Genomic DNA, 22,052 nt, shown 5'->3' on the forward strand with positions numbered 1-22,052 from the left:
GATTTAAAACGTGCATCAACAAGAAGCTTGGTGCATCACAGCTCATCATTTACTTGGCACCCTTCCCACTGATGTGAGCGCACTACCCAAATATTAGCATTTTACCGTGTTGTTGGTGTGTTTCTCTGAAGTGATAAGCCGTTGCACATGGCCGACCACCCACACAGCATGCAGAGAAATCATCCGTATCTCCGTAGAGCAAATTGAACCAGATCAACTACAGCTGCTTGTAACACTTTGCATGTTTTGTGCTGTGCATCAGGTACATGGAGTACTTCCCTCTGCCCTCCAACACCAGTTCAGACTACTACTTTGAGAAGAGTGCCAACTACTTTGACTCTGAGGTGGCTGCTCAGAGGGCTGCGGCTCTTCTGCCCAAAGCCAAGATCATCACCATTCTCATCAACCCAGCAGACAGGGCCTACTCTTGGTACCAGGTGAGAGCGATAAAATGGTAATTATCTGAATGAGCACCTTTTTTTAAAGATAATATATTTTAGAGACTCATTTGCTCATTTCTCTGCCTACCCCGCAGCACCAAAGAGCCCATGATGACCCGGTGGCGTTAAAATACTCCTTCCACGATGTCATCACGGCAGGCCACGATTCTCCGGTCAGACTACGGGTCCTCCAGAATCGCTGTCTGGTTCCAGGCTGGTACGCAGTCCACCTGGAGCGCTGGCTAAACTTTTACCACTCCAGCCAGGTAAAGTGTGTGCATTCATTCACAAAGTGATGGGCAGCATGCAGCGAATCTACCAACAACAGGGTTACATTTCTCAGACCTACAAAGTTGTCTCAAGTCACGACTGCAAGACCATTCCCCTCTGAGTAAATCACACGTTATGCAGGTTTTTTTTTTCTTGAGACAAGGTTTGGGGGTTTGAGGGCTTGTTTACTTTGAAAAGTCCTTACAGGCTGTAAGAGCGCTGAGAACAAATCTGTCAGCTAATATGACAGTCTTCATTTCTGTTATGAAACAATCAATCTCAGTTCTAGCAGAGTGTCAGAAAAATAGATAAATAAATGCCCCTTCAGGCTATTTTTTGACATGAATGACAATTGGTACTGTGCGTGTCCTCCCCAGTTGTTGGTCCTGGATGGGCAAATGTTGAAGACTGAGCCTGCTTCCATCATGGATAAAATCCAGAAATATTTGGGCCTGGCCAACGTCATCAACTACCACAAGATCCTAGCGTGAGTATCTTCCTGTACTGAAATCTTTCACTCTCTAAGTTCCTGATTGATTCTTACAGTGACTCATAATTTGAGAATCCACAGGCCATATGAGTTTTTTTTCACAGCTTACATACACCATTCTCTTTTCACCACATGTCATGGTGACCAAACTGGTTTCAAACTAGTAGGTTTATGTTACATGTAGTGTACTCATTCTGCTAGAGTAGGAGTGGAAGTTTCTGTTTGTTTTGTTGAAGAAACCAACTATTGTAAAATCTTAAATCTTATTGGTTTTTTGCTTTTCCCTTTTTAAATAGTTTATTGCTCTTTGGTTAAAAATTTGTGTACCGTTGTTGCATGTTCCCCTAGATTCCTGCCAGCTTCCTGCAGGCACTATTGGATTCCCATTCATGTACCACATGTTCCAAACTGACAATAAAGCCCACTTGAATCCTCTGTATCCCTCAAGTACTCTGTTATTTACAATCAATTTGTGTATATGTCTATTATTTACAGGTTTGACCCTAAGAAAGGCTTCTGGTGTCAGCTGCTGGAGGGAGGAAAGACCAAGTGTTTGGGAAAGAGTAAAGGGCGCAGGTACCCTGACATGAACACTGAGGTAAGATCAGACCGACTTGTGCTTTTAGAAACTGCTGACATTTTATTGACTGTTGTTTTATTTCTGTTTTGTGTTGTTGTGCATTTTCAACGAACATTTTTAATTTCCTGCAGTCCCAGGGGTTCCTCAGGGATTACTACAGGGATCACAACATTGAGCTGTCCAAGCTGCTCTACAGGATGGGTCAGCCGCTGCCCAGCTGGCTCAGAGAGGAGCTGGTCCACACCAGGTAGCAGCACCACAGGGGGAGATCAGAGCTCCATGTAATGAACCTCCGCTCAGCCTGCTGGGAGACACTGACACGTTGAAGATCCCTTGCAGTTTTTACAGAGTTTAAACCTAACTGTGATCTTCCCACACAAACAAGACAACAGTGGATGGTGATGTCAGTAGCTCCCTGGGCTTTCAGATGCTGTCACTCCCCTGCAGGACAAACCAGGACCACAATGATGGCCTCCACTGTGTCCTGTGGAAGAAGGAAAAGGCTCAGTGATGCACTGCAGCATCCCTCAGTGTTTGATAATCAGCCTTTGCTCTCCTTGATTCAATCTCATCTTCTTTGCATGGATTTCATCTTGAAAATCAAAGAGGAAGAACAATTTGGAGACACAGGCGGAGTAGAAGAACACATGACCTGAGTCTCCACGTATGAGATGTGCTGTTTGGATTAAAAACAAGCATTTACATTGACTACATTGACGGCAGCATGGTTGACAGAGAGACATTGGCTTTAGATGCCTTTGATTTAAGTAGAGAACGAGACATCTGGAGTCTTGACTCAGGCTGCATGTCGTAGCCTTACTCAATAAGCCTTGGTAGAATCTAGTTATTGCATTTACAAGTGCCAGGACAGAATCTTCATTTAAAATATCACCACAGGGACTTTTGAGGGTTCTTCTTTTTTTCATTTCTTTTTCTTTCTTTTTTTTTTTCATTTTCCTTACTCAGATTGTTTTTAACGTTTTTATAATGCTGATGGCAATGCATTAATGTAGAATGTACCAAAACTAAACATCTTAGCTAATTTTTCTCATATAAAAAAAGGTGTACAGTAGACCTGCTTTGTGATTCTCGACCTGCTCGGCCTCCTCTATGGTCAGTTTCATGACCATCCAACTGGCTGAAGCAGGAACTGTAGAAAAGACGTTGAAAGCACAATATTTAAGGCACTCAAGCGAGCATTAATTCTGAACATACAGGTTACTGGAAAGCACACTACCGACATGGATCCTACTACAATCTGTGAAGAAGATCATAAGCTAGCTACTGTATGTTCAACTGAACACTCTGGTCTGTGAGAATCAAAGTGTACAGGACAAGATTGTGCATTTCAAATAATTTTTCACCATTGGGTTATCTTGTTTTTTTGTTTTTTTTGTCAAAACTGTATATTTTGTCTTATATTTTGTTTAATTTCAGTTACAAGTTGAGTTCTTGGTGGGGAGGGGGGATAAAGGCTGTCTCTGGGGTGAAAAATGAGGTTGCCAGGAAAACCAACGGTAGGCCCGGAGAGAGCATCCAGACGTCAAGGTGTTATCACTGCAACTAGATGTCAGGCATAGATAACAAAAAGCTGCTCTTACTGCAATAGTTTTGTACAATGTTCTGATGTAATAACAATGCACATGTTGGTCCTCTTATTTCCTGACTTTGTAATGTACATAAAACGCAACCTTCAGTAGACCTAAATTATTGAATGTGTTTGGGTTTACACTCTCCATCGGCCCATTCCTGTAGTGTGAAATGTCAGTGCTGTGCTGAGGGGAGTTTGGATCAGTTCATTGTGCGGAGGTGTGTCGCTACGATTGTTTTTCCTCTCACTGCCAACTATTGTACACAGGTACTGAGTCTCTCCATATAAAGTATTAAGTGATAACACATAACAGCAATGATGGTACTAATCTCCTGGACTGTATGATAAAGATTTGTAATTGTTGTCAATAATTTTTACAGTGTAACTAATATTGTCGGTGCTTTTTAATTTGCAAATAAAACACCACTGTATTTTTCAGTAGATGGATTCTTTTTTCCCTCCTTTATAAGTAGACTTGGTTGTTTGTTTCATTTACTTTTGTGTCTCTTTAAAGAGTCAAAGCGTGTTGAGGGTTTTAGTGCAGTGCGGAGATTTCTGTAAAATCTTTGTTTGCCTTTTAAAGAAGTGAGAAAAAAGATGGTTTGTACTTTTGGTTTCACTTCAGGTATTGTTCTGTTTCGATAAATTTAGTAAAGTTAGATGTGTTTTACTTTTCTTCAAAAGAAACATGAAGTACTGAAGATCAGAAAAATTACTATATTTATGCACACACAGACGGAGCCAAGGCCATTTGCCCTGAAGAGTTAAACAACGAGAGTGTGTTTTCCTGGCATTACAGCTTCCTTAAGGGGTGCTTTTATTTCTCATGATTTAAGGAATGTGACCAGTCAGACAGGTGTTGCACTTAAAAATGTTATAATACAAAAGCAGTTTCCCTAGATCAGATACTTTTTATCTGTGTCTTGTCTTTTAGTTCAGCTCAACACTGGCACACAATAAATATCCCATTACATACAGGAGGGTCATGTCAAAAGGTTTAAAAAGTGACACCTGAGCAGATCTCCTGACCCATTGTTGTCCAGATTTCTCTTTTACTTTATTAAGGAACACTGCGTCATACCAAGCTAAAGAGTACAGTTCTGCATCTGTGCTGGTTCATATACTTACACATCTGCTGTTCTCTGTATTTAGTTATAAAACAAATGAACAAGAACAGACAAAAAATGTGTTTTTAATGTAACTCATATTGTAATGTTACCAAACCCTTGTGTCATCTTTACTTAAATACCTTTTTCTAGAGAAGCACTTATTCTCTGTCCTTCCTGAAAGAGAGCTAAACTGAAACTAGGTTTATAAATAATTTAAATACAATTATTTGTTTGGATGAATGATCATTTAAATGCAAGGAGTAAAGAGTAAAACTATGTTGCTTTTTGCCTAAAGTCTATTTTCGTTGTGCAGCACTTTGCAAAGGTTAAGTAAACACGGTAAATATCCTTATTTGACTTGTTAGTTTATTCCTAGTATATATATTGGCCTAGTAGATTAAATAATGCCCATTAGAAGAAGGCTCATAAACAAACAAAAAGTAAAAAGACAATTTGAGCTCAGAGTTGGCTTAAACAAATGCTATTAACGTGCTGTAAAACAAGTTTGAGTACCAAACTTCTCCTGTTGTCTTCTCCTGTGAACAAGTGATGGTGCTAAAATCTGACCAATCACAGCTCGCAGCGAGTTTTCTTAACTCCTCCACTGGCTAGACCCTTGCTTTTAACTCAGGGATTCCCCGCAGTCCTCTCATCTTTCTGAGGAATCAGTCTGCTTAAACTTCCTTGTTTTTTCGGAGCATTAATCTGACTGATTTGCCGGACTTTCTCCAGTTTGTCGCTTTGAGGAGAAACATTCAGGACAGATGGACAACTCTCCAGAAGAAGCTCCCCTGGCCAGAGGAAGTCTGGCCGGCAGTGAAGAAGCCCTGGTTCTCCCTGCAGCACCCACCAGGTGAGAGAGGACACTAGTCTACTATAGAAACTCAAAGTCGTATCAACAGATGTTTGATACATTTTAGCTCAAACTTTTGCATTTACATATAGGCCTACTCTCACTTTAAAATCTGTGCTAATAAAGTTCCTCTTTGTAGAAGTTCCCTTTTGGTACATGAATTAGGCTTATATACTAAACCTGAAGATTTGTTTTATTATAACTGCATTTAAAGTCAACAGCTATGATGCATAAATAACATAGCCTAGTTGTTTAAAGTAAGCTCACATCTTGTGGTTGTTAAATAGGATGGGTAAAGGGTTTGGCTACTTTTATTTTTTTTCTTGCTGTACAATAATTTGCTTTATTATTTATTTTTTTCATAGCTTATAAACCATTGTTAACTAATGCTTAATAACCTTTGATGGGACTCTTGCCTTTGCCTAAGCAGAAGGAGTTCGCCTGGTTACAGGTGATACTTTTCGTTTGTAATAAAATACAGATAAAAACATTGTCGAATATAAATATTTATATGGTTTCACAGTTTTAAAATGTTTAATGTAGGGGCGCTGGTGGCGCAGTGGTTAGTTTTTTTTTTGTTTTTGTTTTTTTAAATGTCTAATGTAGGAGATGAAAAGTTTTTTTGTTGGAATGGTATTTTGTGGCTTTCTACCAGTTTAAAAACTATTATTTACTTAACAAAAACAGAAAAAAACAGAAAAAGTAAAGGAAGATGTACTTCCCCACATCGGGGGAAAAAGTCTGCCTGGTAACAAGTGATACTCGCACTAGTAACAAGTGATACTCGCACACTATTGGCTGATTATATATAAAGGGTCATCTTTATTTTGTGTCAGAATTTTGATGCATATATTGTTGAATTTTTTGTATTATTACTTTTATTAAATTACAAGTACAATATCAAGGTTGTTGGTTATCTTTTTGAAGAATGTACCACTGTTAATAAGTGTGAATTTGGCTTTGCCATGTAATCCCCTTTCCCAGTTATCATGTTCAATAGACACTTTTTTTTTTTAAATTACTCTGTCTGTTAGGACCTCCAACAGTCGGGCTTTAAAGATTGCTGCCCTGACCACCCTGGCATGTCTCCTGCTGGCCAGTCAGGTCTTCACCGCCTACATGGTGTTCAGCCAGAAAGAGCAGATCCACACACTGCAGAAGTCCTCTGAGAAAATGGGAAGACAACTGACCCGCTCATCCAATGGTAATAACAAATGGTTTTCGACTGAACTGACTTCAAGGGGAAGTGAGATTGCTTCTTCTTCCTGCTGATTCAAAACTTCCTCTTCTTATGTTTTAGTTTTAGGTAGACTACTGATTTTTTTGTGATTTTATTTTTGTGATTTTATTTCACCTGTGGAACTTCAAAGCTTATTTATGTAATAACTGAATTTAAACAAGGTACTTCAAAATGTGATGTTTTCAGAAGTTCTTTTCTATGTTCTACTTTTCCAACATTTTAATTTTTCGTTTGAATTTTCCTTTGTGTGTTTGTTTTTTCTTTAAGTTGCGTCTCCGATGAAACTGAACATGCCCATGAAAAGCCTCCCTCTGATGATGAACTACATCTCGGATGATGCACCCAAGACGCCCTTGACTGTAGGTTTTAACCTGCCTCTTTGGAAAAAAAAACACATTTACTTCTTAAACATGTCCTGGATGATGTTAAATGAAATCAACATTAAGAAATGTTTTTTTTCTGTTCCCTCTGAATAGAAGCTGCAGGACGCTGTAGTCAGTGTGGAGAAACAGGTGAAAGAGCTCATGCAGGTATGTAATAATTGGCATACTTTTAGTTCTGATGGTGGTGATATTATTTTGTCTCTAAGCTCTGGTTGTGTTTTGAGCAGGACTCTCCACTGCCTCAGTTTAATGAGACCTTCCTGACCAACCTGCACGGCTTGAAGAAGCAGATGAATGAGAGCGAGTGGACGGTACAACATAACAAACATTAACATGAAAAGTTTCAAATTAAATAGGAAAAAGGTGATATTAGAATATTAATTTTGGTCAAACTTTTTGCTCTGTGCAGAGCTTCGAGTCTTGGATGCGTTATTGGTTGATCTTCCAGATGGCCCAGCAGAAGCCTGTTGCTCCAACTGCTCAGACAGGTTATTTAAACTTATTTATTTTTACATTTTTGTATTTAACTGATGTTCTTATTCTGACATATGCTTGACCGGAACATGCCGTTTTTTTCTACAGTTCAAGTAGGAGATTTAAAGTTGGGCTGTGATATTTTACTTTGAACATATTGATGTGAGAGAAATAGTGGCTCTCAGTAGTTACTTGCTCCTGTGACTTCTTCAAATTAACTTATTATATTATATTTTGAGAAAGATGCATGTGTCCTTTTTGGCAGATAGTTACTATGGCATTGATTCTTTTTACTTAGGAACAGTCTAGTACTCAGCACTAACCAGTGTCTCAATGATCTCTTCTCTTTATTCCCTCAGCGCCTTTGATCAGTACCAAATGCCAGTTGGAGTCAGCAGGTAAGACCAGCAAGCTTGGTGACTTCCGTCCCCAGTGTGACGAGCAGGGCAAATACAAGCCCATGCAGTGCTGGTTTGCCACTGGCTACTGCTGGTGTGTGGATGACTCTGGCAGAGCCATCGAGGGCACCACAGTGAGAGGCCGTGCCGACTGTCAGAAAGGTAGAACACTGAGATTAGCAGACTTGTGATTTATGGCTGCATCTACGTTTTTAATTCAATGGTCAAATGGATGACAGAGAACTAACCTGCTTCATATTTTATGTCCACTTCAGGCTATGCTCCTCGTCGAGCCATGATGTCACCCCTGCTGATGCAGAAGACCATCAGCGTAGATGGTGAGTGACTCAATTTAGGTTTTGTATTTTTTGATGTTTTTTTGTTTTGTTTTTTGCACAGACGATCACCTGATGTGTTTTTTGTGTGTTTTTACAGATGAGTGAAACAGCTGAAGCAACATGCTTTCATCAAGCAATCTCTGCAGACATGAGAATAAGTTCTCTTACGCTGGATGCTGACCAATTAGCTGTAATTGTTTTGTCATGATCAGTTATTAATCCATGTAACTGCTTGATTTTAAACCTTTTTGCTGGCTTTAAGGAATCAAATCAATAGAGGACTGTTACAGTGTATCGCTAATCTTTTTTTTTTTCACATATAACTGAGTAGATTTTGGGTGTTGTCATTGACATTGTAATCAGAAAAAAACATATAATCAAGCTAATGTTAAAATGTGTGAGACACACATCATTGGGGTTTGTTTTTCAGCTTTTTTTTAGTAGCACAAAAACTCACAGAGATGTTCAGGGTTAGTCAGAGTAATGGGTGCAGCTTTCTTGAAACAGATTTAGCTGTTTCATTTTTTTTAGATATAGTGATTGTTGTGATTTTGAACCACAGACTAAAACCTAATTTAAGTACTCCAAAAGGTAAAATATTTCTTTTTTTAACTTCTGTGAATCAGCCTTTTAAAGTGAATATACGAGGAAAATACTTTTGATGAATAGAAGATCCAGACAGTTTACTTTAAATAAAAATCTTCATAACTTCAATAAACGAGTTCCAAAAGGATTTGTGAGTTTCTCTTAGTAATTATCTAATCTTAACGTCTCGTCTCTTTCCTGCATCATGAACATTTCTGATAAGACAAGGCAGTACGTTTCGTCTTGCTGAAAGAGGAAGGAATAGAACACAGTTAACTAACCATCACTCACATTATTGACTAAAGTGTTTAGTGTTTTTTTTTTTTTAATCAAACCACTTTTTCCATATCACCATATTTCATCATAAACTTGAAGCATTTTCATTGGAAAATAGATCAACCTTTAACTAGTTTTAAAATCACCTCTTTTCTCATCCATATTCTGTGATCATCTTAAGGGAGGGACTGAGACTACAAACTAAGGCTAAACTGGTGCTCAATCCAGTCTAAATTTAGGCAAAGCATAAAGAAGTAGCTATGTAACACTTTTCTGTTGAAAAGCTTTGTTTAGTAACTCATTCAAAATGTGCTAAAATTCAAGAGGTACATTTGGAGCCATCTGGACAGTTGTTTAATTGCTTAACTTCCTTAGAAAGAACAGTGTTTCCCCTACTATCATATTATTTAAAGATTTGTTTTTGGTCTTTTTTTTGCCTTTATTGTAGGGATAGGATAGTGGATAGAGTCCGTAATCAGGTAAAGAAGTCATTTCAGGATACCTTTCCGATAGAAAAGGACAGCTGTCATTAAAAGTAACGCATGAACACCAACATTCCTTCAAGTGTGTGTCGGTGTATCGGTGTGTCCCCCCCCCCCCCCAACGCTGTAAACCTAGGGGAAACACTGAAGAAGGAGGGGAGGTCAGTTGATCCACTGTCCACTCACTGGTGTACAGAGAAAGGACAGCTGCACCAAAGCAAAAACCTATGTTGCTTTTGTAACAGACTTTATATCGTTATTCCACTTCTATACTGTGATGTTTCTGTTGGTATGTGGCTCAGGGTCGCCTTCCCTCAGGTGTACGACATAGGGCCTTCACTCAATGGGCCATAATGCTTGCTAGTGTATGAGAAACATGCCAGAGGTGAGTTGCTGTGTACAGATATTGTGTTTTAATGTCTGTGTATACTTCTAAATACACTGTTATGCCCCATCTAGGAGACGCAATGACACGGCAATTCCCAAGTAGCCATTGAGACTATTTAACTTTTTCACCAAGACCTAACATACACCTGACCTGTACATCAACACATTAGTGAACATAAGTATAAATAAGAACAAGCTTCAGGGTGAATCTGTGCCAAACATTACAAACCAGTCTAACTGATAATGAACCAAACTAACCTGATAAATCAATGGAAAAAAAATACAACCAACTTACGTCCCTATAATAACCAAAACATGAGAAAACAAGTTGAAAAAACCTGACAATTAAACCCTACCAAAAATACTAACGCAAAACGAGCTAAGAAACAAAGGAAAACGTGGCGTGTACCAGTTGAAAGGTCAACGTTACTCATGAAAATGTGAGTCAGGTTGGGGTTCTGTGAGTGTATTGGTTTGTGCAGGCGCCCCATGTATGGTGGTTTCTCCTCCAAGCGGGGCGGCCCGGGTTTAAATCTGATCTGTGGCTTCTTTACTGCATGTCGTTCCCCACTCTCCCTCTCCTTGATTCCTGACTATCCACTGTCCTATCTCTACAATAAAGGAACAAAAATAAATCTTGAAAAAAAAAGGTCTGGGGTCAACTTTTTTGAGACTGGACTGGTGAGGACTTACGATAGAAGGTCTTGCAAGGACTCATTTGAGCTGATTATTGAATAATGACTCCAGGATTGTAGTGAGACAGGACAGAGTTTTGAAACTGTCTGATAGTCATTCAGGTCATTTTTATCCAGTTGGAAAAACTCCAGTTGCAATAAATATTACCTATCTTTAAACTTACAGGTAAAACAATGGAGACATAATGATTTACCTTAAATACTATTAATTAATGGTCATTTACTTTAATTATGTAATTATTTACAGCTAACAACTTGCTTATAAAGGATGCCTTGTTTAAAAGAATGAGCACTAAATTGTTATATTGACTGAGATTTGATTATGATCAAACAGGTTGAATTAACTTTTATTGATTTAAACTAAATAATAAAATAAATGTAAGAAATAAAACTAGTCTGATCTCTTTGTGTTACATGTAGTAAATGACAAACTAGAGATTTATGGAGATATTTAGTTTTGTATTATGACTGTCTTGTGTTATCTTCAGTTGTCCCCTTTGTGTCCATCTTTGTTACTCTACCCTGATCACCTGCACAAGTGAAAGCAGATTCCGGCTCATTAATATTTCAGCGTGCTGCTGTAATGAGTCCAGCTGACCAAGTGACTACAGTACGCAAATGCATGGAACAACCAACATGAACGAACATGTAAGTATCTTTTCTTGACAATCATGTTAGCGTATATTAAAAAGTATGGAGTAATGACCAGCTCTCATGTTTCTCTAGCTGTGTGACGGAGCTGAAACAGTAAGAGTGGGACTTGTTCTCTCTGTAAATCCAGGTAAAGCAGCAAGGAGCAAAATTGTTAAAACATTTTTTTTTGCTTTGCTCTCCCTGGGGATTTGTTGAAGTTTGTATTTTTTATGCACAGAGGGTGAAGACTGTGTGGTTATTAGCAGAGACAGACGTGGTGTAGACTACAAATCTGGAAGGGACGAGGTAAAACATTTGAATTCATGTCTTGCTTCAATCAATAAGCTTTCACTAAACTTTCACTGTGATGATGTGTTTTTCAACTCAGGAAGCAAAGTCCTTCTTTTTTAACCAAGTTGTGACTGTGGAAAACATTCAGGTACACATTAACAATGTAACCGTGAATATAAAATGAATACCAATTGTACCAATGTTGTTGTACATTAGAGCTGATCTCAACTGAGCTCCTTTTTTTTTTTATCAACAAACTCTTAAATAAATTAAAACTAAAAGTCTGAATCTGGGAATCTATTTCTGCAGAGTTTGGGCCCTGAGCTCCTGCAGCCTCTCACTGAGGCCGTATCCAATGGTTATAATGGAGCAATGCTGATATGTGGAGCCTCCGCAGACATGATTTCCTCTGTGACTGACAGTCTCATCATTAAACAGGTGGCGCCAAACACAACACTTCAAAAGTAAAATTGGATCAATTTGGATTTTTTTCCCTCTCCATTAATCCTACTCTTTCTCTCCTTCAGGTCCTTGAAAACCTCTTTAGTCATATGATATCAAAACCAAACGAGGACTTGTTCATCTCCGTGTCATTCCTTCAGGTTTGTCCTTCTATTTAACAGCATAAACACAGATCATACTGAACACAATATGGTGCAGGATAACATCTGTTGTTTGCCAATGTCAGTTTTATCCAGATGGCAGCGCTGTGGATGTCCTCAACCCTAACAGGCAGACCTTAAAACCTGTAAAACATCCCGTCCTTGGCAGGTGAGTCAAGATCTTGACCTCAGGACAGTTTGTACACTTGCATCCTGTGAGTACAAATTAGTGTATAAAATGTTTAGCAAATTATATCTTTGTGTTTTTTCTCAGTCTCGTAGCAGGTTTGTGTGAGGTATGTGTGTGTTCAGCAGGAGAAGCCTACACTCTGTATGAAACCTGCAGGGACGCACTGAAGGCCAATGCAGGCTCCATTTCCAGCAGGTAGATAAGACAAGACACAGGTCAAACAAACTCTGACCACGTAATCCATTAACTACATTACCTTAAAGGATTAATTACAGGGGTTGATCACAATAGAGCTAATTGTCTTACTGTCACATTAGTGGTCCGATGGTAACGCAGTAATCTCACAGTGTTATATTTCCTTTTCCTGGCTCTATTTTATTAATGAATTTTGTTGTGTCTACATGTAGGTGTAGTTCCTTGTTCTCAGTGGCTGTCGAGTGGAAACTTCATCCAGAGAAGGCGGAGTCAGAAGTCTGTCGCAGCAGACTCCAGCTGTTCAGCCTGGCGGGGGGAGCCAGTAGAACTGACCTCCGAGGGTCAGTTATCTTCTCAAATACAGAGAGCAATCTATAACTACAAAGGATATAAAGCACTGTTCTGACTGTTGGCTTACATCTAGATAGGGTTCTTTTGCTCTTGCAAGTCAAGCATACCAATCATTTGAATTAAAAATAAAAGAGTACCTCAGTCTTACTTAAGTCAAGCATACCAATCATTTGAGTTAAAAATAAAATAGTACCTCAGTCTTACTTATAATACACTTCTTTATTATAAAACATTCCTGGTGAATTAAAGAGCTAGAACACAAAGGCAAAGCAAGGCATGCTGTCGTGCAACAAAGCATGTAATCCCTTTTTTCATTATTGTAACTCAATGATATTTGAAAATAACGAACATATCTTACAAAAAAAAAAAAGCACCAGTACAAGTAACAAATATCAAAATGAATGTTGACTGAATTACATTAAGCTGCTTCAGTTGCAGGGCTCTGGTATTGTGCAATCTGGCTTGCTGGGCAGATAAATGGCAGCAGTTTACACAGAGAGTGAAAGTGAAATTGACGATAAGGACAGTGGCATTTGATATATGTAATATACATAATACAAGTCTTCAAACTACATCTCTCTTACCAGTATTCTTTGTAGGTCGGAGCATGTGTGAAGCTGATGGTGGTAAAGAAGCTCTGGTAACCCATCAGAAAATAAAAAATATCTCAGACTTTTTGTTTGGTTTAGTAGCCATGGCATTATGAAAGGTGCAAGTGATTATTGAAATATGTTCAGGAACTCCTGTTTGAAAAAAGACAGTCAGAGGATTTCTGGCTAAACAGTAAACAGTAATGTAGTCTATACATAGCGTACATACACTGTATGTCATTAATATTTGGTAATAGTTGCATGTACACTCCAGGGTCAGCCCACTGGTGAAGATTTTAGACCAAACTGAATGTCAAGCAACACCAAGTGACAAGCTCCTCCCCTTCCTGCTACATGAAGCCCTAACTGGAAGCAGCAGGACAGTCCTCATATACTGCATCCATCCAAAAGGCAAGTGTTTTCAAGTGGGCAACTTTCCCATAATCCTTTGAGCAAAGCCATAAATTCCTTTTCTTATCAGGTCTGCTCGATAAAGAGACCCCAGCTGCTTTAGCTTTGGCCCAGAAAGCGAGAAGCCTGGTTACCAAGATGAGGATTGGTTCCTGGTGTCCAAGGGCAACTGAGGAAAAGATCAGAGATGACATCACGGCGCTGAGAGCTTTGATTGTATCACAGGGGCCAAGTGAAGGTCACAATAACTACAGCATGGCAGAGCTGACCCAAAACCTGCAGGTAGTTCATCAGATGAACACTGAATATTTCTGTCTTTCCAAAATTCTGCAGGGGCTAATTGAGTTCAGAGCTGAATTACATTCTGTGATCTCTGCAACAGATTGTGAAAAACCAGTCATGGGAGAAGCGGAGGGATGAGTCAAAGAAGATAAAAGGCAAAGCACAGGTGTCTCACTAAATGTTTTATTCCTCCACATAAAATTTAACAAAATGATAATAGATGTGTTCCCAGCATAATGAATCAAGCACCATGGTTTGCTTTGATTTGGCAGAGTTGTCAGACAATAGACAGCCAATGGCACAGCAGTGCTCATTTTAGAGAGAGTGCAGACACAGTGAAAAATTTACAAGACCAGCTGAAACAAGAAATGAAGGAGCATATCAGAGGTAACTGGTTTTGTTCAAAGAAAGATTTTTAAGCTGTACTATAAGGGGAAATGAACGATGTGTGTGTTTTTTGTTATATCCACAGAGGGTAAAGGTAATAAAGAGAAAGTCCAGGAGAGAGTCACAAGAATCCAGCATCTGAGGGAGTCTATCAGGGAGGAGAAACTAAAGAGCCTGGCTTATACAGAGACATCTGACCTCTGTCAAGACGTAACACACTCAAATTAACTCCTGGCATTTTAAATGATATTGTATACCAATACCTCTGATTGGATAAAGTGTTTAAGAGGCTTGGTTGATACTGTGTACGATTGATGACTGCAAGAGAAGCCAAACTAAGACATTTATTTTGCCAATGAAATGCTCAGTCTCATTTAGAGTACAACAAAGCGCAGGAGCGGAGGAGGCAACTTAAGGAGCACCATGGGAGATTAATTCAGGAGGAGTTGGAGAAGATGGAGAGAGACTTGGCACAGGAGCAGCTACCAGTGAGATAATGAGATACACTGTTGTTTAACATTATTCAGTTTGCGATCTATCTTAGCTGAGAATGCTGAGTCAGTTTGAATTAATGCAAGTTTGGATTTATGGTGGGCAGCAGAAAACCACTGCATCTGCAACTTAATTCTGTTATTTCCTTGCATTTTTTTTGTGGTTGCATCCAATACGTCTGCTAGGCAGAGGACCCCCAGAGAGAGCTGTTGGTGCTGACCAGAGAGCGGCAGGTCCTGGTGCTGCAGGTAGAGGCCCTGCGGGCAGAGGCCCAGCAGGCTGAGAGAGACCTGCAGACTGAAAATGACAGACACCAAACAGAGCTGCATTGTCTAAGAGAGGAGAGTCTGCAGGTGGGGGCTCAATGTATACTATTTCACATTTTAATTTCATTACTTTGTTACAACTTTATTACTTTCTGCTTTTCCAAACGCAGGAAGTGAAAGTCTTGGCATGAGTTATATGTGCTTTTCCAAACAAAAGTATGAAGACATTTGAAAACGTTTGTGCCATGCATAGATATTAAAATGACACAATAAACGTGTTAGTGATATGTAGGTTAAGTTGACAAAAGATTAAATGTTTAAATAAAATACAACAAACACAATCAGGACATTATGGATAAACCATTAATACAATCAGATCTTCATAGTGTGATTCCTCTTCATGTTTAAAAAACAAAAGTCAGTTATGTTATTCACAAAATGTGAAATTTTGATTACATAAGCTGAATAGTGAAATTTAACAATCCTGTTTGAAAGGCAAGTGGGAAAAAAATGTAGTTTTGCCACACAGAAAAAAACATGATTTGAAATATAGAAACCTTGTATGTGAATGATCTATTTAACTTTAAAAAAAAATCTATTAAATGTGATACTGATTTATGTACAAGCATTTTATGGGTATACAACTTTATTATGTAATATTTGAAACATATCCCAAAAATGATAAAATTATGTTTTTATGAATTTGTGTCTACAATAAGCTTTTTTTCTGCATGTGTTAATATACTGTAAATGTACGAGGGCCATAAAATATATGATGATCATAATTATGACTTATGGGTGGGTGAGTAATGTAGCCCTAACACATCCACCCCCCAGTGTCTGCTGATTCAGTGTTTGAGGGAGGGATTTTAGTCAACACTTTCAAACATTTATGAGGCACTAACGTTTTAAGGCAATTTCAAAGGCTTTCCCAAAATGAAACGTAAGTGAATACAATATTAACAGAAAATATATTGAACAGGATTTTGAAGCAGATGGCTGAAGCAAGTGAATAAACTGTAATGAAACATTCAATGACATAACTTCCCTTTTTAACATCACTCATATGTTTTTCTATGCCATCTTACCTCCTCTAGGTGTTCAGAGTGTTTCACCAGGTCAGTGAAGAGCAGAGGAAGATGTCAGAGGGCAGATACAGAGACGTGCTGCTGGAGGCGGTGCAGGATGCAGTCTACCTGTCGGCTCAGAACCAGCAGCTGCAGGCGGACAACAAACAACTCCGTAAAGGTCAGTGTATGTTCCTTAACCTTCAAAAGACTGCTGGCATTCTTTTTTTTTTCTACAAACAAAACTCACATTAAGTCATACATCTATAAGGCAGAAATGCTATGATTCAAACTGATTCACCTCCAACCAGCACTTTAACATTGTTTTTTTTTTCTTTAACAGCAATGGCAGCGCTGAAGGACACTCTAGCTGTAAGAGGAGATCCTATGGCAGAACTGGCAACCCAACAACAATGAATATTTGACTGAAAGATGTTCATTCATCAATGTGCTTTATGTTAATCATCAGAAATAAGACAGTTTCTTTTTATGGCTTACAAGCTTCACTCACTCAGTATCGTTTGATTGTGCTTTGGGTCTTTAATGTGGTATGTGTGTCTGGTTTGTTTTTGTTCTGTCATTCATGTAAACTGTATATGCACTGATAACTTTATACAAATGAAATTTAAACTCAGCAACTGAAGATGAATAAAGCTAATCCAAGTTGAAGTTGTACATTTTATTGGTTTGAATTTGCACACTGTTTAACACTTTGATTTTGCCATCGACGTTGTTCTTGGCATAGGATGCAATGCAAAACGTATTCACCATGATGACAATAGCAGCACTCCTCAGATATGTTTCAATGCAGATTTAATGATCCTGACCTGCGTTAATATTTGACTTTTCTTGCAGTCTACCAGAATTATAAAATTAACCTCTAATGTATGATGTGCAAAGTCTCATTAGGCATCACCCGACATTGTCTTCACACATTATATGGTTAGAGATCGAACACAAGTGTTGGATTTTTAGAACGAAAGGCAGAGAAAAAAGGCAAAAACACATTTTTAACTCAAAACCTAGCCAACAGAAAATGTACGTACAATGTAATCATTCTGAATCAATGCTCTTGTGGAAATTATCTGTAATAAAGATAAGCTGCCAGTCCAATCATAGACACTGGGAGGAGGAAAAAAGGCGTAAGCTGCAGCCCCAAGATGCCCCAGGACAACAGAGCATTTACCAGCATGGAGCAGGAAATGACAAACAGTCTGGTGATCCCGCTGCCATGTTTGAGCACCACCGACATGAGGAGTCCGTTAGCTGCCTGTCCTGCTATGATGAGCCAAACCACCCCAGAGTACCCCTCAAGAAAGCTCTTTTCATGTGCCACAATGGAGAATGAGGAGAGCCCATTGATGGCCACACCAAACACATAGAGGTAAAGATTCTGCAGGCTGAGGGGCAGCTTCTGACTCTTTAGCACCCTCTCTGTGTAAACTGCTGCCAGGCCTGAAACAAAGCAGTACACCAGTACAAGGAAAAGACCCCAAGCTGTGACGTGTAGCCTGGGACCTTCCTCAGCTTCAGCACTAGCAGGGTTGCCTAGATCTAGACTGCTGTAGGTGTGACACACCCCAGCAGCCATAAGGAGCCCCAGAGCGACCCACTGGACGAGCCGGAGCCTTTTGCCCAGGCAGAGGGAGTACAGCAGGGCCGTGGAGGCAATTTTCAGGTTTGACAGGACCTGGTATGAGCTTGGGTCCATAAAAGCCTGCATGAGAACTACCAGGTTGTTGTTAAGGGCATAGAGTAAGGCAGGGACCATGTAGGGGGCCACACGGACTACACAGAGGGGAGCCTGTAAGGCAGAAGTACCCCCAGTAAGAACAAGAGTCGCCAGAGAAATGAGCAGTTTGGTGAACTCAATCATGACAACACACGATGAAGGATTGAAAGGGATTTGACCGTCTACCTTGGTGAGACTGATGAGGGGGGCATGAGAGCCATAGATGAGGATCATCAGCCCAAAGAGGGCCCCCCATTGCATCCTTTTCACCCAATGCCTCCTAGTCCTCGAAGGGGAACTGGACGCCACGTTTGGGATCACAATCATCATCTATTACATAAAATAAATAACTTAATTCTAATAACTGAATACCAGCAACAGCGCAAACAGACCTCAGTGTTGTCTAGCTATTGATCTTGACCATATAAATAAATACTATTTTTAGATTACTTTGTGCTACTTTCTCTGTATACGTTTTATGAGTTGAACAATAACTGTGTATACACAACATCTGCAAGAATAAGTTTCCGTAATACACACAAGCAATTTACCGGCTTGAAAAAAACTGCTCCAGGCAGCAAAGCTTCACAATTTATGAAATCTGATGGACCAAACCAATCCTTGTCTTCACAAAATCTTACATTTGTGCTGACATTGAAGAGCTACTGGTTGAAATGAAACAGAGCAGTATTAAAATGAACCTGGAACCAAAATGAATTAGAAAAAGTCCAGTCTTTTACTTTGTGTCCCCAGTGAGATTACTGTTAAACGAGTATATCCGTAATCCAGTAAGTAGAAATCTTGAGGCCTGATCTGTTTCAAGCTTCCGACAAGACAGCCTCTTGAACGGTATTTCGTCCTCTAGTTCCAGTAACTGGCTAGGATTAGCAGCCTGCTCACATTATTTTGGTCCTTTTTTCAAGTTGTTCATGTAATCTTTTACGGTCCTTTCAATGTTAGGCACTTGATAGTTTTGTGCCGCATACAGGCCAGTGATTGTTCCCAGCAGCACTCCCAGGATGACAGAGGATCGGAGCTTGGCCACCACATAGCCAGCCAGAAAGCCTTTCAGGAATGGAGATCCCAAAACTGTGCCACCCTAAAGATTGAAAAACATATAAGAGAGTTGTCAGCACATGCCAATCACAGTGAAGAGACATACTGAGGGGTACATCAGACTGTCAGAAACCCGGACAGAGTCTTAAATGAAAACGTTTCTTCTTTAAATTGGTTGACATTTTATGAGCATGAACATACTTTCAACAGCAGCTTAAAACGACTTCGATCTAATTTGTACGGTGGCTGGTAAGTGCAAAGCAAAATTACAAATGTGAGACAAATTTACATTTTGAAAAACCTTTATACATTTTAAGAAAACAAAATTACAAAACCAAAACACTTACACACTTAAGAAAACACATTTACATTTTATGAAAGACTTTTACAATCCCCAAACAAATTTACAAACGACAGAATCTTGACAAAATGGGAATTTAGCAAATGTCCGGAAGTGACCCGGAAGTGATGGAGTGAGGGGTCATGTTTTGTTTGTTTTGTTTTGTCGTGGTATATTCCCTTTCCGTCAAGATTCTGCCTCTTGTAAATTTGTCTCAGCGATTGTAAAAGTGTTTCACATCCTGTAAAGTTGTTTTGTCCCTGGTAAGTGTTTTTTGGTTTTGCAATTTTGTTTCACAAAATGTAAAACTGTTTTTCAAAAATGTTAATTTGTCTCACATTTTGTAAAAGTGTTTTAACACTTTGTCATTTTGCTTTGCACTTCCCAGCCACCGTAAATTTACGTTCATCGTACAAAAACTTACCTGAGGAATCCCCACAGACACTTGGTTTTCTACTCGTCTCTGGATTTCCTCCAACTGGGTTTTGAGCTGCGACAGATCTTTCAGCTGTTTCAAAGGATCCTACAACAACAAAGAAACATGTTAAATTTACACACAAAAAAGAAACCTGTTAATGTCAATAACGAGAACTAAAGTTACTGTGAATAAAATCTTTAAGTTACTGTTAATAAAGGAATTTCTCAACAAAAACATCTAGCCTTCTTGAAGTTTGTTGATTCACTAATAACAACAAAACTCTTCTCTTAAGGATTAACTCATCTAATTTAGAAGCGATGATCAACTAGGTTAATTATGATCACAGCTGACCGCTTTGGGGACAATCCGTTTCCTCACCCTCTTCTTTTCCTCGCTGTCATCTAATAAAACACATTGAATTAGTGTATTTAAAAAACAGAGCACAGAACTCACTCACCTTGTCATCCGCCATGTTTGCCCAGTGCGGTGATATGTGTTCAGTTACTAATGTCTGATCCGGTCTGATCGGGTTTTTTTTTTTTTTCTTCTTCTCGATTAGTTTGGTCTGATATTGAATGCAACAGAAACCCTGAAATTAGTCTTGTAGGAAATAAGCGACAACACTGTTAGATAAAGATAAATCAATGGAAGTCGGATACACTTATTGAGGCAGGACAACAGCTTGCACATAGATGTTGTTACACATCATAGGATAGGATAATACTTTATTGATAATACTTTAATAAAAACAGGGGGTATATACAGTACAAAATGAATGATGAAGTTAGCTATGCAGGGAATTGAGAATTGAGACAGTATTTGCAGAGAATGACAAGATAAAGTGACAAGTGATGATTAAAGTGACTTATGATAAATAGCAGCAAGTAATGTAAACAGCAGAGAAGAGTGCAGTTATATAATATGATGTAGTATAATATAATATAATATAGTGCAATATGAACAATATAGTGTAATATAATGAAATGTTGTATAATATAGACTAATATAATAATATAATAAAATATATAGAATGTACAGTATATATGTATGTATATATATTGATGCTGAATAATAATAATACAATGTTAGTAAGGATAATAATGAAGCAGGTAGTGTTTTATGGGGGTGAAGTTCTGTGTCAAGGACGGACTGTTATTGTATTAAATCATGTATAAATCATGTTATTCTGTTTATTTTCCATTCACTTTTCCTATCAGACTACACCGAGGGGAGAGTGGGATCCTGTATCAAGAAATAGATAGAGCGTCTTGAACTTTGATGATAACTAAACAGTCTATGATGATAACATAGAGGTACATTCTTTAAGTTTCCTTAAGTATTGTAAATCCCAATAAATAATTGTATTCAGATATGACAAAGCCATAAACTTCAGTGTTCAAATGGAGTAGAGTGAAATTATCCATCTTTCATTTAATCACCTTTACCAAAATTTCAGTATGAAAATGCAACACGTCTTGTAATCAGCAGAACAATCTCTGGAAATAACAAGTAGATGAATTACATCAAAATGTTGTGTTCGGTCTGCACAACGATTCCTGAATCTGTACCTAATATTTTTAAACAGTAACTAAGATTGTGGTATATTTTTCCACTTCATTTTCGATAATGGCTAAATTTAGTTTAGTATTTTGTTTCTGAGACAACACTTGCATCCATGGGCGGTTCTAGGCAGGGGCCAACAGGGGCCAGTGCCCCTGTAACACTGAGCTTGTCCCCCCTGTGGCATCCAAAAGGAAGAGCCCACCCTAATAACACATACACAGTATTTGACTCAACAACCGGACTCACAATCTATTATTAAATACTGTTACTGAAACAAATATAAATCATGGTATTTTCTGTTGTGGTATGTAATTATGTGCGCTATTATTTGGCATAGTAGGTGTTTTTAAAGCGATCACCTTCTGGGTTTAATGTTCCCCTCTGACAAAACAACTGGTCCCAGTTTGGTCCCCTCAGTAAAAATGGTCTAGAACCACCACTGCTTGCATCAGTCGTTTCAATGTAATAACACATTTTTGTAGTTATATCCAAAAAAAAATGTGGCACATAGTGTCCAGTTACCAGCAGGGTGTATTTCATAAAGTCAATATATTCATGCGTTTTTTTTTTTTTGCTTTATATGATGTACTAAATG

General features: G+C 38.7%; 6 protein-coding genes and 2 long non-coding RNA genes across 8 annotated transcripts in view; 6 read left to right on the forward strand and 2 right to left on the reverse strand.

The window, feature by feature from the left end:
• The window catches only part of ndst1a (N-deacetylase/N-sulfotransferase (heparan glucosaminyl) 1a), a 47,944-nt gene extending 44,132 nt beyond the window's left edge, over nucleotides 1-3,812 (forward strand). Inside the window, exons 11-15 of the mRNA XM_020645303.3 lie at nucleotides 263-437; nucleotides 536-706; nucleotides 1,088-1,197; nucleotides 1,696-1,798; nucleotides 1,912-3,812. Coding sequence (XP_020500959.1) covers nucleotides 263-437; nucleotides 536-706; nucleotides 1,088-1,197; nucleotides 1,696-1,798; nucleotides 1,912-2,031 — 679 coding nt within the window. The 3' untranslated portion in view covers nucleotides 2,032-3,812. The remainder of the gene's footprint in view (nucleotides 1-262; nucleotides 438-535; nucleotides 707-1,087; nucleotides 1,198-1,695; nucleotides 1,799-1,911) is intronic.
• A 1,312-nt stretch (nucleotides 3,813-5,124) lies between these two features.
• On the forward strand, nucleotides 5,125-8,899 carry cd74a (CD74 molecule, major histocompatibility complex, class II invariant chain a). Its single transcript, XM_020645324.3, has 9 exons — nucleotides 5,125-5,333; nucleotides 6,368-6,537; nucleotides 6,841-6,932; nucleotides 7,050-7,103; nucleotides 7,184-7,267; nucleotides 7,366-7,444; nucleotides 7,790-7,990; nucleotides 8,104-8,166; nucleotides 8,264-8,899. Exons 1-9 carry the CDS (start codon nucleotides 5,245-5,247, stop codon nucleotides 8,269-8,271), a joined length of 840 nt encoding a protein of 279 aa, XP_020500980.1. The 5' UTR covers nucleotides 5,125-5,244; the 3' UTR covers nucleotides 8,272-8,899.
• Nucleotides 8,900-11,317: 2,418 nt separating this feature from the next.
• Nucleotides 11,318-11,955, forward strand: LOC136179924 (uncharacterized). Its single transcript, XR_010666846.1, has 4 exons — nucleotides 11,318-11,372; nucleotides 11,463-11,530; nucleotides 11,613-11,663; nucleotides 11,825-11,955. It is a non-coding gene; the product is annotated as an uncharacterized lncRNA (long non-coding RNA).
• Nucleotides 11,956-12,045: 90 nt separating this feature from the next.
• Nucleotides 12,046-13,895, forward strand: LOC109992624 (uncharacterized). The gene is made up of 5 exons (XM_065959055.1): nucleotides 12,046-12,117; nucleotides 12,204-12,286; nucleotides 12,392-12,502; nucleotides 12,715-12,843; nucleotides 13,718-13,895. The coding sequence occupies exons 1-5, from the start codon at nucleotides 12,067-12,069 to the stop codon at nucleotides 13,893-13,895; spliced, it is 552 nt and encodes a 183-aa protein (XP_065815127.1). The 5' UTR covers nucleotides 12,046-12,066.
• si:dkey-201i24.3 (cilia- and flagella-associated protein 157) lies at nucleotides 13,878-17,017 on the forward strand. Its single transcript, XM_065958984.1, has 8 exons — nucleotides 13,878-14,136; nucleotides 14,237-14,302; nucleotides 14,409-14,523; nucleotides 14,609-14,733; nucleotides 14,892-15,011; nucleotides 15,201-15,368; nucleotides 16,379-16,529; nucleotides 16,692-17,017. Exons 1-8 carry the CDS (start codon nucleotides 13,993-13,995, stop codon nucleotides 16,763-16,765), a joined length of 963 nt encoding a protein of 320 aa, XP_065815056.1. The 5' UTR covers nucleotides 13,878-13,992; the 3' UTR covers nucleotides 16,766-17,017.
• On the reverse strand, nucleotides 17,013-18,522 carry slc35a4 (solute carrier family 35 member A4). The gene has a single exon (XM_020645277.3). It carries the CDS (start codon nucleotides 18,408-18,410, stop codon nucleotides 17,430-17,432), a length of 981 nt encoding a protein of 326 aa, XP_020500933.1. The 5' UTR covers nucleotides 18,411-18,522; the 3' UTR covers nucleotides 17,013-17,429.
• A 137-nt stretch (nucleotides 18,523-18,659) lies between these two features.
• Nucleotides 18,660-20,501, reverse strand: LOC114920900 (SLC35A4 upstream open reading frame protein). Its single transcript, XM_029279586.2, has 3 exons — nucleotides 20,352-20,501; nucleotides 19,901-19,999; nucleotides 18,660-19,179 (listed from the first exon to the last, which is right to left on the reverse strand). The coding sequence occupies exons 1-3, from the start codon at nucleotides 20,364-20,366 to the stop codon at nucleotides 18,982-18,984; spliced, it is 312 nt and encodes a 103-aa protein (XP_029135419.1). The 5' UTR covers nucleotides 20,367-20,501; the 3' UTR covers nucleotides 18,660-18,981.
• Nucleotides 19,647-20,099, forward strand: LOC136179987 (uncharacterized). The gene is made up of 2 exons (XR_010666906.1): nucleotides 19,647-19,739; nucleotides 19,865-20,099. It is a non-coding gene; the product is annotated as an uncharacterized lncRNA (long non-coding RNA).
• Nucleotides 20,502-22,052: the final 1,551 nt, after the last annotated feature.

This window comes from Labrus bergylta, chromosome 9 (genome assembly GCF_963930695.1).
Source record: "Labrus bergylta chromosome 9, fLabBer1.1, whole genome shotgun sequence".
In the NCBI taxonomy this organism is placed as follows: domain Eukaryota; kingdom Metazoa; phylum Chordata; class Actinopteri; order Labriformes; family Labridae; genus Labrus; species Labrus bergylta.

What these genes read in the sequence shown, in the direction of transcription:
- cd74a (XM_020645324.3), top strand. Translation starts at nt 5,245, where the DNA reads ATGGACAACTCTCCAGAAGAAGCTCCCCTGGCCAGAGGAAGTCTGGCC. An exon ending in ACTGACCCGCTCATCCAATG is followed by an intron (nt 6,538 to 6,840) that starts GTAATAACAAAT and finishes TTTTTCTTTAAG; the next exon opens with TTGCGTCTCCGATGAAACTG. An exon ending in TGCTCCAACTGCTCAGACAG is followed by an intron (nt 7,445 to 7,789) that starts GTTATTTAAACT and finishes TTATTCCCTCAG; the next exon opens with CGCCTTTGATCAGTACCAAA.
- slc35a4 (XM_020645277.3), bottom strand. Translation starts at nt 18,410, where the DNA reads ATGATGATTGTGATCCCAAACGTGGCGTCCAGTTCCCCTTCGAGGACT.
- LOC114920900 (XM_029279586.2), bottom strand. An exon ending in TGTCTGTGGGGATTCCTCAG is followed by an intron (nt 19,180 to 19,900) that starts GTAAGTTTTTGT and finishes TTCAATCTTTAG; the next exon opens with GGTGGCACAGTTTTGGGATC.
- LOC109992624 (XM_065959055.1), top strand. Translation starts at nt 12,067, where the DNA reads ATGATATCAAAACCAAACGAGGACTTGTTCATCTCCGTGTCATTCCTT. An exon ending in TCTCCGTGTCATTCCTTCAG is followed by an intron (nt 12,118 to 12,203) that starts GTTTGTCCTTCT and finishes TGCCAATGTCAG; the next exon opens with TTTTATCCAGATGGCAGCGC. An exon ending in GCAGGCTCCATTTCCAGCAG is followed by an intron (nt 12,503 to 12,714) that starts GTAGATAAGACA and finishes GTCTACATGTAG; the next exon opens with GTGTAGTTCCTTGTTCTCAG.
- si:dkey-201i24.3 (XM_065958984.1), top strand. Translation starts at nt 13,993, where the DNA reads ATGAGGATTGGTTCCTGGTGTCCAAGGGCAACTGAGGAAAAGATCAGA. An exon ending in AGCTGACCCAAAACCTGCAG is followed by an intron (nt 14,137 to 14,236) that starts GTAGTTCATCAG and finishes TCTCTGCAACAG; the next exon opens with ATTGTGAAAAACCAGTCATG. An exon ending in AGATAAAAGGCAAAGCACAG is followed by an intron (nt 14,303 to 14,408) that starts GTGTCTCACTAA and finishes TTGATTTGGCAG; the next exon opens with AGTTGTCAGACAATAGACAG.